The sequence below is a fragment of the Barbus barbus genome (genome assembly GCF_936440315.1).
Source record: "Barbus barbus genome assembly, chromosome: 19".
NCBI classification, from domain to species: domain Eukaryota; kingdom Metazoa; phylum Chordata; class Actinopteri; order Cypriniformes; family Cyprinidae; genus Barbus; species Barbus barbus.
Window position 1 is genome coordinate 19282413 of NC_136747.1, and position 14518 is coordinate 19296930.

The following is a 14518-nucleotide window of genomic DNA, read 5'->3' on the forward strand; positions in this document are numbered from 1 at the left end:
ATTCATCACAGTTTCCACAGAAATATTAAGCAGCAAAACTGTTTTCAACTTTGAAAATAAGAAAAGTTTCTTAAGCAGAAAACCAGCATATCAAAATGTTTTAAGAAGGATCATGTGACAGTGAAGGCTTGATTAATGCCTGTTGAAAATTCAGCTTTGACATCACAGCAATGAATGACATTTTAAAATATATAAAAATAGAAAACAGTTATTTTAAATTGTAGTAATATTTCACAATATTACTGCTTTTACTTTAATTTTAATCAAATAAATGCAGCCTTGGTGAGCATAAGAAACTTCTTAAATTATTTTTTTTTAAATCTTACCAACCCCAAACTTTTGAAAGGTAGTGTACACTTTCTCTTATAAATATAAAATATCTAAATTCCTTTATAAATTTGTGGATTTAGACCTAAAATCACGATTGTGGCAACAAATGTCCATGTACATGTTATTTGACAACTACTAAAGAAACAGAAAACATTCTTCAGCCATCTAATTTCTCTATTTTTTACAGGGGGAAAGCAATACGACAAACAACATTTAGTGATTCGAGAAGAGAACGAGGAACACGCCAGCCAACAATGGGAGCTGGAATTTGTTTGATCCTGCCCTCTCTCTCCTTCATCTGACCCGCTTCTCCTTCTGACTCCACCCACTTCTCCTGCCCCAACAATACAAACACTGTCTGTGATCTGATATAGGACACTTTGAGGGCACCTGTGAATCATCCTTACATACAATCAGAAGATGTTGGGCAGGAAAAGTTTCTCCTGTCATTGAAGACTGTACAATAGATAAAATGGTATTGTCATTTAAAAATGAGAGAGAAGCAGAGGTCAAATATCATTCAACATGTGTTCTTGAAACGTAAAACTCTCACCTGTTATGTGTCTTATTTGCACATAGTTTGAATAACATTACCTACAGGTCATTTACACGCTAATGATGGTGCTGGTGGTTAAGTCAACTTTTTTTCTGTTTTCCTTTGCATCACATGAGAATCTCATCATTGTATATGAATATGGCAACTTTCATTTCTGCTCATTTTATTTGTTTACAAGCTAATGTTATTTTTTATATACATTTGACATATTGGATATCAGTGTCTGCAATTAGTTTATAGTCATTGCAAAAGGTACAGGAGTGGGGTCTGCATAAAAAGTCGCCATGTTTTCGGACAAGGAAACTTTATGTATAAATGTTATTTTCAAAGCACAATGTGAAATATGTAACAGGGAGTGGCTTTAATTTTGTAATAAAACTAAAAAATGATGTCGTAATTCATACATTTTTTACTTCAGTGTGGGCTATTGATGTTTTAGTGTCTGTGTTATTTATTTAATTTTTTATATAACAGTTCATCAAACTTGTATATGTGTAGTAGTGCTTGTCTGTTCATTTCAATGAGTTTCGTGCTGGAGCGGGGAGCTTTGCTGCGTGTAAGATGTCTGATAACGGCTGCTGATGAATGACAAGTAGGCCTATGCAGATTCTTGTACTGATGCCATTTGTTCTGGTCTACAAATCAAACGCCACGCCTGATGTTGTTGCTCTTTCAGGTGGAGGTAAATTATCGTCATATATTCAACATATGACTTGAGTTTATGTACACAGTCACATGCAAGTTCAGCTCCACTAACGCCTTTGTTGACATTAACAACACTTTCACACGTTTCTCAAATTACAACCTGTTTTATGCAGCGTTTAGCAACTAACATCGTACTCTGTTTAAATGTAACGTTACATCTAAACGAGTTCGAGAATTCTCTTTCGAAGAATCTTTGTGATTCAGAAATGGTTGTTTTGGGGAGGAATCTAATCAATTGAGTCGTCCAGTTATGCAGGTTTTTAAAGTTCTTGTAAGTTAGTGTCAAGGTTACACCCATGGGATATCTGATCTAATCTGATCTAAGGTATTGAGAGCTTGTTTGGTTTGAGACATTATGTGCTTTTTGCAGCAGATGAGCCTGAGAAACACGGCGTATGGACACTATTTATTTCTCAACGATTTAAAACCTTGAATTTCATTTCATTTGAGAGAGCAGACCAGGAGTCACCAAATAAAAAAACAAACTCGATCTCAGTTGAGACTGAAATTTCACCACAGACTTCCATTCTGAGTCTTCAGCAGGTAAACCACTTTAATCACCACTATCCGAGTAGTCTTTTTAAGTAGGTAAACATTTTTTAAACTAAAATTTATTTTGAACTTATTTGCTTTCCTTTTTTGTCAGAATCTAGCTGATTTCAATGAAATTTGAACTGATATTTTAATGAGAATTAAGTTAATTTCATTGTTTATTAATTTCTCTATTTTTGCTAAAAGAAATAGCCTAAAGGTATTTAGTTGCAGTATTTTTGAAGAACTGTTTTTTTAAAGGTGTTGTTTTTCATTATTTTTGTATTTGTTTTTTCCCATATGCACTGTAAAAATGATCAAACTTGTCATTAAAACAAAGGTTATTTATTGGAGTACATTTGTAAAATGTCATGTATAATTCCTTGTGCTACTTTGAAAGAAATTGTGAAAATCTACTTGTGAAAATTGTTTCTACACCATTTTTTTCAGTGCAGCTTGTGCATAGCTTCCTTTTACATTGGCAAGTGCTGTCATGGAGACAGAAGATAAGTCACAGGAAACATCTCCACTTACGGTGAATGTTTGCATCTGTACATTTTTCTCTGCATCACTATTTGTGTTGTACTTCGGTCCCATTGTTTGTCACTAAATCTCCGAAATATCTCCGTACCATTGCTCTTCTAAATCAGGACTCTTTTCTTCGACATTCTCCATACTCCCCTACATTGCCTATTTTTATTTATTTTATTTTTTTTATCATCCCACAGTCTGAAGGCATGTGGTGGGGCACCCTGGGGTCTGTGCGGCCCTTCCCAAATTTTCATCCCGAGAGAGATGTTGCAGTCCTTCACACTGCTCTGGAGAAGAAAGGTACATCTATATAAATGCTCATGAGGCATGATTGTGGTAGTAAAAGTCAATCGGCTAGTATTCTTTCATAATTAATTGTTGTTATTTAACTACCATATCTTTCTGTTAAAGATGTGAACACAATTGTGAGAATAATAACCAATCGCAGTAATGTTCAGAGACGATCTATTGCCCTGGCGTACAAGAATTTATCTCAAAAGGTAAATCAAAAACAAATTAATCTCCTAATCAGCACAAGCTAGTCATTCTGTTTAGTGGGGTTTAGGTTTTGTTTTTTTATAGGCCAAATACTATAAGAAGTGACCAAATGTCCCCACAAGGATAGTAAAAATTAATATCTCAAATAGTTCCCATCAGGAAAATGGCCAAATAAATAGACTAAATAATGTCTTAATGAACATCTAAAAATAAAGAAAGGCTTGTGAGGATTTGGTTTAGGTTTAGGTGCAGGGATGGGGAACGTTGATCCTGGAGGGCCACTCTCTTGCAGAGTTTAGTTCCAACCCTGAAAAAAAAAAAAACTAACTACATCCTGAAGACCTTGATTAGCTCAGGTGTGTTTGATTAGGGTTGAAGCTAAACTCTGCAGGGACACCGGCCCTCCAGGATCAACGTTCCCCACCCCTGGTTTAGAGGATATAAAATATCATTAACTCATATAAAATCAATAAGTCAATGGATAATCCTTATCATGAGACAAAAATGTGTGTGACATAACACTAGATGTGTGTATGCTACAGGAATTGGACGCAAGTCTGAAGAAGGTTCTTTCTGGTGATCTGCAGTCTCTGATACTTGGACTGATGATGATACCAGAGCAGTTTGAGGCCCATCGCTTACGCAAAGCCATGGAGGTTTGGCATTAATCACTAGTATAGTCTATAAGTATGCAATGACGTGTGTGTGTGTGTGTGTGTGTGTGTGTGAGTGTGATTAGCAGCATTATAGTTCATTATAGTTCAACATCCATTCAGACTGTATTGATTTTTTTTTGTGTGTGTTCAGGGTGCTGGTACGGATGAAGAAACTCTTTTAGAGATTTTATGCACAAGGACGCCACAGCAGCTCTCTGACATCAGGGCTGCATACAATCAAGGTGCTTTAGGATTTATTTTCATAATGGAAAAATGTTGAACATTTTAATTTATTTAATGCAATTAAATACCTCAGTTTTGGAATGTCTCACTTTTAACCCTGCTCTTACTGAAAGCATTGCATATTGTTATAGGGTTAAAAAAGCATGATCGGCTGACTGTGTCTCTTGAGATTTTTAAAGAGTGTCTGGTTAAGTTTCAGAGCGCTGCTAAGTCAGCTAGATCAAAATATTTTTCAGATCTGATTTCTGCACACTGTCATAGACCTAAGATTTTATTCTCCACAATAAATTCAGTTATTAATCCGAATTCCCAGTATTCTAGGTAGCTGTCAGCAGGGCTCTGTGAGAAATCTTTGACATTTTTTGTTGATAAAGTGAGTGACATTCGCTTATCTTTTACTTCACAGCTCTCAGTCCTGTCTTTAAATTTGCCTGCTAGTCCATTTTTATTTTGTCATTTTCAACATGTCTCTTTAATCGAACTCTCTGATCTCGTTAACAAAATGAAGACTACTAACTCCTCACTAGATGTTGTTCCACCTGAGATCATAAAAGCAGCCTTTCCAGTAATTGGACCCAGCATCCAAGTGGTATTATCAGGAAGCACAATGTTTATTTTCATCTGTGTACTGATGATACACAGTTGTACCTCCCACTAAAAGTTGGTGAGTCCATTCAACCATTGCTGGAATGTATCTCAGATATTAAAAAATGGTTATCGAATAACTTTCTCCAACTAAATGAGAACAAAACAGAAATTATTGTTATATAGCTGGGCAACCATTTCCCCTCCATTTCCTCACAGGTTAGAAACCTGGGTGTTATTATAGACTTTATCTATAATTATGTTTATCCAAACAAGTTAATTTGGTCGTTAGGAACAGTTTTTATCAATTTCGGGTCATTTCCAAACTTAAATCGTTTTTGTCTTTTCAAGATTTGGAGAGAGTTCTTCATGCTTTTATTACCTCACGTTTAGATTACTGTAATTCTCTGTACTCAGGTCGTCCTCGGTCATCGCTTTCACGTCTCCAGTTGGTACAAAATGCAGCTGCAAGGCTGCTGACTGAGGCAAAGAAATATGGCCACGTCACTCCAATTTTAGCCTCACTACACTGGCTTCCCGTCCATTTTAGAGTTCAGTTTAAGATTCTGCTGTTTGTCTTCAAAGCTCTTAACAATCAAGCTCCGTCTTAACTTAAAGTTCTTCTTATCCCTTTGTCAACTACCAGACATTTAAGATCCACTGACAGGGCTCTTTTATCTGTCCCTCGCTCCCGTTTGAAAACCAAGGGTGACAGAGCCTTTTCAGTCAATGCCCCTCGTCTATGGAACCAATTGCCTCTAGAATGCCGCCTTGCACCTTCCATTACCAGTTTTAAATCAAGATTGAAAACATATATTTTTTCCTTAGCATTTTAATTTCAATTTATTTGTTTTATTGGATGTCTTGTTTGCTGCTTTTCTGTTTTCTTTTCTCATTTAAATTGTTACATTGATAAGCATTTTGGATAGGTTTGCTATGTTTAAATATGCTATATAAATAAAATGTACTTACTGTATAGTCAAAAAATAAAAGTTTTGGAATTATGATCACTCAACATGAGCACTAAATATTTACAAAGAATTGTGCTCATATGAAACTAATTACTTATTGATTATTGGTGATTTTTCACTGTAAAGCAACACAACAATGCTTTGCACAACAAGGCATTGCCATTTTTGTAAAAACTAAAACTTTTAGTTATAATTAAAACAAGGAATATCAGTGAATTCTTATTATTAGGATGAGATAAGATTTGATGTTTATTTTATATTTATTTATTTATAACAGTACACTACCTTTCAAAAGTTTGAGGTCGGTAAAAAATTTTCAATTAATGTTTTCAAAGAGTCTTGCTCATCAAAATTGCATTTATTTGATCAAAAATACAGAAAATTCTTTAATGAATAAAAGGTTCAAAACAACAGTATTTATTTGAAATAGATTTTTTTTGTAACAGTGTAAAAGTCTTTCCTGTCACTTTCAATTTGATGCAACTTTTTTTAATAAGTGTTCATTTGTTTAAAAAATAAATCTTACTAATGCCAAACTTTTAAACACTAGTGCATATATTATCACTATAATATTTAATTCAGTAAGAATTGAATATTAGAGATAACTGTATACATTTTCTATCAGTCTGTGTTTGAATGTTTCAACATTGTCACTTTAACAGAGTATAAGCGGGATTTAGAGAGAGACTTGACAAGTGAAACCAGTGGAGATTTTTCAAAGCTCATTGTGGCATTGTTGAAGGTAAGAAGCGTATGCTTCCTGTTCATCTCACTGTTAAATATTTATGCTATGCGAGTAATCATGCTCATTCTCTCGGTTTCTTTCTCTCTCTCTTTTATCAGAAAGAGAATGGGCCAGGAATTATTGACCAGGATATAACAGTGAGTCCATTTACATTCATGACACATTTGTCCTTTTAGGATGAATTGTTCCTTTTAAAGATTTCAAGTGTTCTCAAATCACCCTTCACTCCCGGGACTGCTTTCATGCCATATTAAGAGATTTAGTTCATTAAGGTTTAACTATAAGTGAAGTGACATACTGCCAAGTATGGTGACCCATACTCGGAATTCGTGCTCTGCATTTAACCCATCCAACGTGCACACACACAGCAGTGAACACACACACACCGTGAACACACACCCAGAGCAGTGGGCAGCCATTTATGTTGCGGCGCCCGGGGAGCAGTTGGGAGTTCGGTGCCTTGCTCAAGGGCACCTCAGTCGTGGTATTGAGGGTGGAGAGAGCGCTGTACATTCACTCTCCCCACCTACAATCCCTGCCGGCCCAAAACTCGAACCCGCAACCTTTGGATTACGAGTCTGACTCTCTAACCATTAGGCCACGACTTCCCCACATAAAACCTATGATATTGACTTTGTTTGATCTGTTACACACTGCAACTGCCCCTACTGAGACCTCTAGATAACCCCGGTAGCAGGATACGGTTGTAGGAATTTCAGCTCAGTCAGATCACAGGGTGACAAATATACAAACTTTTGTGATTGAATTCAATATATTTTGATTTTGTTTTACAGTCTTTATCTGAGGAGCTGAAAAACAAGAAACCTGCAGCTGATATTTGGATCAAAATGCTCACCACAAGAAACCCAGACTATCTCAGAATTGGTGCGTTGCAAGCGTTTGTATGCGTGTTTCTGATCTAGCTATTATTGCAGGGACAAAATTGTTGGAAAATGTCTTCAGAAGATATTGAAAACTGTTCCTCATGAACATTTAATCAACAGGAAAAAATTCAATTTTTTTTTTTTTTTAGGGTATTTCAATATTTGGCAGCTCATTCTTCTGATGAAATTACGATGCATGAGATGCATCAGAAAGTTTAAGCATATTGTTTAATATCTGTTGTTGGCAGTTCTAGTGTTTGGAAGGGTAGTTGTTTCCTGTATCCTTGGTAGAGGTAATTACTTATGTAAAGTTATTGACACATTTGCAACATGCAAATCCTAGGAACTTATCCATCTGTACTATTTGTATTGTAAGGTTGACAATGACAAATATTTCAAATGTGTGTGAACAGTAATGTTATTTCTACTTCAGTGCTGGAAAAACTGGAGTTTGAGAGAGGCCAGACAGCGGAGGACACTTTAGAAGGACATTTTAAAGGAGTCCTCTCTGGAGACCTAAAAAAGGGCTTAAAGACTCTAGGTAAAACTGGTTTATGTGTGTTTGAGGATGTATTAATGTGTGTGTGCTCAATGAGTAATGATCAATTAATGTAAATCCACAAAGCATTTGCAATTTATCTAATTTATCTCTTTTCTTTTTCTCATCAGTACAATGTATACAGAACCAGTATTTATTCTTGGCACAACGGATCCAATCTAAGAAAGTAAGTTGTTGTTTTTTGTTTTCTTTATATATTAATAAATGTCATTGCAAAAAAGCCAAGTATTAATTGAGGCTGCCACTAAATTATCTACTTTAAAACTTGTGTGTGCATGTTCAGGTTTTGCCAGCATTTTGGGCACCAAATGTAAGAGTAAAGTAAATCTTTATGCTGGGTCTAAAATACAAAAAGGTTTATTTGAGGGTTTGGTATAAGGTTAGTGGATAGAAAATATAATTAGCTCAATATAAAAACAACAGAAGTCTCAGTTATCATAAAAAATGTTGTCTAAGTGTCCACACAGTTACAGTACTAGTATAAACTTAGTAGTACAAACATTGAATCAATTAATTTATTTTGAGTTATTTCCTGAAATACAATATACTAAATCTATCTTGCAAATGCAAAGCAGGACGTTCTTTTAAACAACTTTACACGGATATTGAGATCACTGCTTGTTGATAGACTGTATCATGCTCAGTTGCTCAGCTTTATTTTTGCTTTGAAACAGCTATAGATATGTGTTGACAGATACTCTGTCCTGTACTCTGTAGGCACCGGTGGTCCAGGGTGTGATGGTGGCTCACAGTGAGGAGGATCTACTGAGAGTTAGAGTGGCATACCTTCAGTCAACGGGAACTTCACTGTACACAGCCTTACAGGTCTCCACACACGCACACACAGATCTTTATCAACAGTCTTCACCATCATTTTCTTATTCCTGCAAAATCCTGATATGTTTTTTTCTCAACAGAAGCAGTTTAAAGGTGAACTCCAGCAGGGTTTGTTGGCTATATGTCGTGCAGAAGATTAGAATAAATGCTGTGTGTGTATTGGCACAAATGATAAACATTTATGTGTACACAGTGAAAACATTCCATTCATTTTAATTCATTGCTGTTAAACAAAAGCTTTGTGTCTGAAAATAAAGAAATAAATGTAACTGAGAATTGCAGCACTGTCCTTTATGAATCCCTGTGGATGGCAATTTAGTTTTAATATTTTTTTCATCTTTTTATGTCAGTTATGAATTTTTCATTTCAGAATTTTGACTTCTGTCATAATTATGATTTACCAAAGCATTACTTTTTTTCTTATGTGGTGGAAATGGGCTTTTATAGGAATCAACTTAAATCTGTTTATTGATTTATATTATCGCCCATAGAGTTTTTAAAGGATAAAAAGCAACAACAAAAAAAAAGCCAATTTTTTTTAATCATCAAAACTCATATGTAACTCCTCTTCAGTTTCCTCTTCAATATCAGACTATACATATATATATATATATATACATACATACATACATACATACACGCATTGTATATACATATAGTGTGTGAGAATAAGAAAAATACATATGCACTGCCTCTTCAGTGTAAGACTACTAAACTTATTGACCCAGAAACATTAAGTCAACTGCATTATTTGGCATTTGTAGATTGTAACTCATTTGTTTGATTCTTGGCCAAAGGATTAAATACAATTTTCCCAGGATGTTATGAGATCATAAACTGAGTAAAAGCAAATGACTGACTTTGCTTAACCTATTTTAGTCCAGAAAAAGCTCACTTACTAAACAGTAAATATATTAACTGTCATTTGCACTAGTCGTAACTATGAAAAACACACATGCAAATCAACAGATACAATTTTGTTCTTTATTTCAGCCATTGTTTTTTTTTTTTTTTTTTTTTCATTTCAAATCTTAGTTGCATTTTTAAGGAAGTCCACATCTGTGATACATCAAGCACTTTTTAAATCTAATGAAGCCACTTTATATGTTCATTATTTCATGAACACTTGTTGGCTGCACCTCCAACTCATTGATTGAAAAAAATGTAATTAAAAAACAAATTACATAAATTTATGCGTAGAGATAGTTTCTATTTGTCAACAAAGCTAATTTCTAATTTCAAGCATTTAAGCATGAGCCGTTAGGTTTGTGTAATTAAACTATTATCTGTTGTTCAGTTTTGGCTTATGCTACTGTAAATGTAATCATTGGTCATTTATATATAAAGTATATGCATATAGCCTATACTTTACCTTCATATATTGCTTATATACTACAGTTCTTTGTAAAACAGAATCAGGTAATGCTCAATTCAACATCATGTACAGCAGAACAGATAGAGTATAGCTGATGACGGTAACTGTCAGCGAGTCGCTGGACGATGTAGTCGTCCAAATTGAGGTCTGTCCTGCTGTTGTCACAGTGGTATTCATTGCCATCGAGGTATTTGTCATTGTGGTCATATCAGTCTTGTTGCTTGAAAATTCAGTCGTTTGAATCATGGTGGGCTCTGAAGATGGAGACATTGTGGTTGGCTGATCTGATGAAGTTATCACACTTTCCTGCAAAGTTGTCACAGTGGGTTGAGTTGTATCTGAAGTATTTATTCTGGTTATTGTGGGTGAAGTTTTAGGAAGTGTTGGAACAGTGAGTGGAGCAGTAGTTGTAGAATCTACAGTGGTTGGATTTGTGCTTGTAACTGAATTTGCATCAATTGTTGACAGAAACATTGAAGCTGTATTTGAAGTGTCATCAGTTGTTGCCACACTGGTTGTCATTGTCACATTAATCTAGGGAACAATTTAAAAGCTGATTAACTTACACCAATTTTATATGTTAAAAATGAAACCCAATACAGTGTTTGTTCCTCAGATTTTATTGCTGTGAAACTTCCCCTTCCCTATTACTGTTCTCAATATTGTAGTATAATTGTTGTAAACATAAAGTGACAAATCATATCCTTAATATTTTTCCAGTCATCGAGTAAAAACATTTGAATATCTTTAAAACATGATACATTCACTTGAGAAGCAGAACAGAAGTCTATTTATTTTACTCCACTGACTAAATCCATTGTTTAAAGCATAATTCTCATAATTTTTTTTTCTTAAAAATAACAATTCTTATTTAAAAAATGTAGCTTGTCAATATATATAATTATCAATATATTTTTCTTAATCCACTGAAAAATAGTTTTTTCCCCTTGTTTTAAGCATAATGTCTCAACATTTTGTTATATTTCGGGTCAAAACAAGAAATAAAAATAAGTCACGACAGATCCTCTAATAACAGGTCTTATTAAATCCTTCCTTGCTTGTGTTTTTTTCTTTTTTTTTTAAGAGGTTTGGACTTGTTTTATGGAAAACCACTCAAAATACAGTTGTAAGATGACAACATTATGGAGTGTAAATATAAAATATACAAGTTGATTGTATATTTACCTGTGCCTGGGAGACCAGCAGAGCCAACATCCAGAATCGTGTGATCATGATGGAGAGAAAACGGTAAAAGATGCCACAGAGAATGAGATTTGCTGCGAGATGTCAAACTGCGACCAATCCAACAGGTGCTCACAATGTGGCCCGTGTCCCTCCTGCGCTCTTATATAGGGCTCATCTATGAGCTGTAATTATGTCATGTTCTCATGGTCGGACACAGGTGTGGATTAGTGAAAACTCTCAGGCTGAACAGCCACTCCCTGGTCCAGGATGAAGGTGACATTTGTTCTGGGTTGTGTGCCCAGCTTCTATTGACTTTATGATGTTACTTATTTGTGGATTTTTACCAGTTAACCTTTTTCCTGTAAATAGAAACCAAACGATTGTCCTCTTTGCCTCTCACATTGTGTGGTAATATATGTCATCTTTTTATTTAGATTCACTGTGTTAAAAGATCATTGAAATGCGAATGTCCTGATGTTATGCCAGTATAGTTTCCCAATTTTCTCATTATTAAACATATATTTAATGGTGAGGGGTTCTTTTCTCCCCATTTTCCAGTTATACTGTAACAAACTGTTATGAGCAGCTGCTGAACTTTAAGGGTCTAGTCATATTTCTTGGAAATATCCTTTTGCTTCCTTGTTCCTCTGACCATGAGGAAAATCATATAAAAAAAAAAGGATTCCTATAATGCTCTCAATAAAGACATAAACTTATGATATCATTTACACTCACGACTCAAGTGGAACTTATATAAGCTTTATAGAATTACATGCTGTTCATTGGTTTTAGAGTAGCTTCTGTTTTCTACTTCCTGATTTTTTTTTTCTTTCTCATCAAAACTGTTCCCTCTATTGCCAATGTAGGTCACACTGATTTGAAGAGTGACTTGTTTAAAATATTAATAGAGGGTAATGTGTATGGATGCTCCTCAACAGGCCTCTGTACTCTTGACACACTTGTGATTTTGAAGGGCTGTTGTATTCAGGCTGCAGAAATGTATATGTTCGATTTTTATATTATAATGCTTTAATTTATCAAACAGAATAAAATGCCATATTAGGATTTTGTCAGTAAGTGTTTAGCATGGTATTCAGACCTCATTCTTGGAAATAATTATGAATTTCACATGCAAGCATGAAATCTGAATACCGTGTTATGACAGACACACACACACACACACACGTGTGTGTGTGTGTGTGTGTGTGTGTATACATTAGTGCTGTCAAACGATCAGTCATGATTAATCGCATCCAAAATAAAGGTTTTTGTTCACATACTACAGTATATCTATACTGTGTATATTTATTATGTATATATAAATACACACACACATACAGTATATATTATGAAACTATTTACATGTATATATTTATATTCATATCATTTGTTATATGTAAATATATTTAATATATAAATGTCATTTTTCTTAAATATATACATGCGTGGATGTGTATTTATATATACATAATAAATATACACAGTACACACACATACTTTATGAACAAAAACTTATTTTGGATGCGATTAATCGTGATTAATCATTTAACAGCACTAATATACATACATGCAGTGGAGATCAAAATTAGGCCCACAGAACACTTGATTTTTTTGTTTACAGAAATAATGTAATCATCATCATTAAACATTTGAAGGAATTTTAGTTGTGGCTATACTGTAGAACAGGGTTTTACAAAATAACCTAGGCACTTCAACAAAAACCCTTTATTTTGTGGAAAACACAGTGATCAAATTTAGAGAACAGCAATGATTGTAGAACAAAGAAAGATTACAACTAAAATGTCTGAAAATTAGAAGGAAGTGTTCAGACCTTTGCTTTGAATGACTTCAGCATCTGTGGCCGCAGGATATCACCAGTCTCTCACACTGCTCTGGTGTGATCTTGGCCAACTCTTCTTCCGTTTTCTTCCACGGTTCGGTGACTACAGCGGGTTTCTTAGTCATAACTTTGGATTTTCCATGGATTTCCAATTGGGTTTAGATCAGAACTCTGGCCCATCCATTTCATCATTTTATTGTTTTTAGCTTCAATGAACTGCTTTAGCTGTTTTGCTGTGTGACAGGGGACAGTGTGCCTGAGAATTGCTGGCTAATTGGGCAATGAACGCAGAGAAGAAACCGAATATCGCTGCAGGAGGTTCTGATAAATATTTGCACTCATTCTGCCATGTTGTTGTATAAGAGGCCCAACTCCTGCTGCAGAAAATATTTCCTCTAATCTCTTATTTGCACACTATTGGTCCAGTCATTCCCCAGTTTGATGACAGACATAATATTTCCCATTGGACCCAATAAATTAAACTTGCTTTCATCACTAAAGTGAAATTTGGACAAGTTCCCCCCTCTCCACAGAACATGCTCCTCAGCAAAGGTTAGTGTAGCCTTTTGATTCTTTCTGCTGATGGGAAATTCTGATAAACTTCGAGACACTGTATGTCCTGTTCAGCGCTGAACTGGCAAGCAATTACAACTGTAGTGTTGAACCGTTTGTCCATTGAGATTCTCTGCATTATTCTGTCCTTTGTGTATTTGTCTTTTGTGGACGACCAGCCATTTTGGGGGTCTTGAATGAGTTAGTGACATTGTAAAAAAGCAATATTCTAGAAATCACAGATTTGGAATGACCAACTTTTCTTGCTTTCTGGACAACCTGTTGTTGGAGGTTTTCAGTCACAAGTTAGGCTGCCAGTTAAAGAGTTTATCAGATAATTAAGGAAATTAGCACCAGGTGACAGATTAACGCCACTAACCGGGAAGTATCTGAAAGTGTTCTCTAATTTTGTTCAGAAGTTTTTTAGACTGTGCTTCAGAATATATTTAACTTAAAACTTAAAAATGCTTTTACTCCTAGGATGACTTCAAATAAGACAACCTCAAAATTTTGGAAATTGAACACATCAAAATTTGTTTATATTTACAAAATACATTTTTTCTTTGCACTTTTGTCAATAAATAAATTTTAAAGGGATTTAACAACTCAGATTCTTAATTTCACTGCATTTTACAAAATGCCCCAAGTTATTTGGAATTGGGATTGTACACAAGAACAAATACACTAATTTTATTGATTAGTTCCATAAAGACTTTTTATAAAACATTACAATTCTGCTGTAAATCTGTCCATTTTAGGTTTAGAGACCATCTGTCCATTATATTATATTATATGTAATTTTGTATATGCATATGTTTGTTTTTAGTCTTTGCACTACATTTCCCAAAAATATAAAAATTTGCATTCTCAACCTCTTGAAAACTGCCTTTTTAATTCACATAAAACAAACACAATGGACACAAATACAAGATACT

At 34.7% G+C, this 14518-nt stretch overlaps 2 protein-coding genes across 7 annotated transcripts in view; both read left to right on the top strand.

Moving 5' to 3' along the window:
• The window catches only part of LOC306884918 (uncharacterized protein), a 34146-nt gene extending 32831 nt beyond the window's left edge, over window positions 1–1315 (top strand). The window contains exon 22 of the mRNA XM_079441157.1: window positions 518–1315. Coding sequence (XP_079297283.1) covers window positions 518–606 — 89 coding nt within the window. The 3' untranslated portion in view covers window positions 607–1315. The remainder of the gene's footprint in view (window positions 1–517) is intronic.
• On the top strand, window positions 1289–8905 carry LOC306884919 (annexin A2-like). Of its 6 annotated transcripts, none has more exons than XM_079441160.1 (14): window positions 1289–1568; window positions 1962–2134; window positions 2578–2657; window positions 2851–2953; window positions 3065–3153; window positions 3694–3807; window positions 3959–4049; window positions 6269–6348; window positions 6450–6488; window positions 7146–7236; window positions 7669–7776; window positions 7905–7960; window positions 8512–8619; window positions 8712–8905. In XM_079441160.1, the coding sequence occupies exons 3-14, from the start codon at window positions 2616–2618 to the stop codon at window positions 8769–8771; spliced, it is 981 nt and encodes a 326-aa protein (XP_079297286.1). In that variant the 5' UTR covers window positions 1289–1568; window positions 1962–2134; window positions 2578–2615; the 3' UTR covers window positions 8772–8905. The 6 variants fall into 6 exon arrangements, with proteins under 6 accessions (XP_079297286.1, XP_079297285.1, XP_079297287.1 ...); XM_079441159.1 differs by having other exon boundaries at window positions 1436–1568; window positions 2573–2657; XM_079441161.1 differs by lacking the exon at window positions 1289–1568 and adding an exon at window positions 1638–1862 and having other exon boundaries at window positions 2573–2657.
• The last annotated feature ends 5613 nt before the right edge of the window (window positions 8906–14518 follow it).

Excerpts from the sequence above, each read along its gene's own strand:
- LOC306884919 (XM_079441158.1), top strand. The coding sequence starts at position 2,616 with ATGGAGACAGAAGATAAGTCACAGGAAACATCTCCACTTACG. Across the intron at positions 6,349-6,449 it reads TCATTGTGGCATTGTTGAAG|AAAGAGAATGGGCCAGGAAT; the intron begins GTAAGAAGCGTA and ends CTCTTTTATCAG. Across the intron at positions 7,777-7,904 it reads AAAGGGCTTAAAGACTCTAG|TACAATGTATACAGAACCAG; the intron begins GTAAAACTGGTT and ends TTTTCTCATCAG.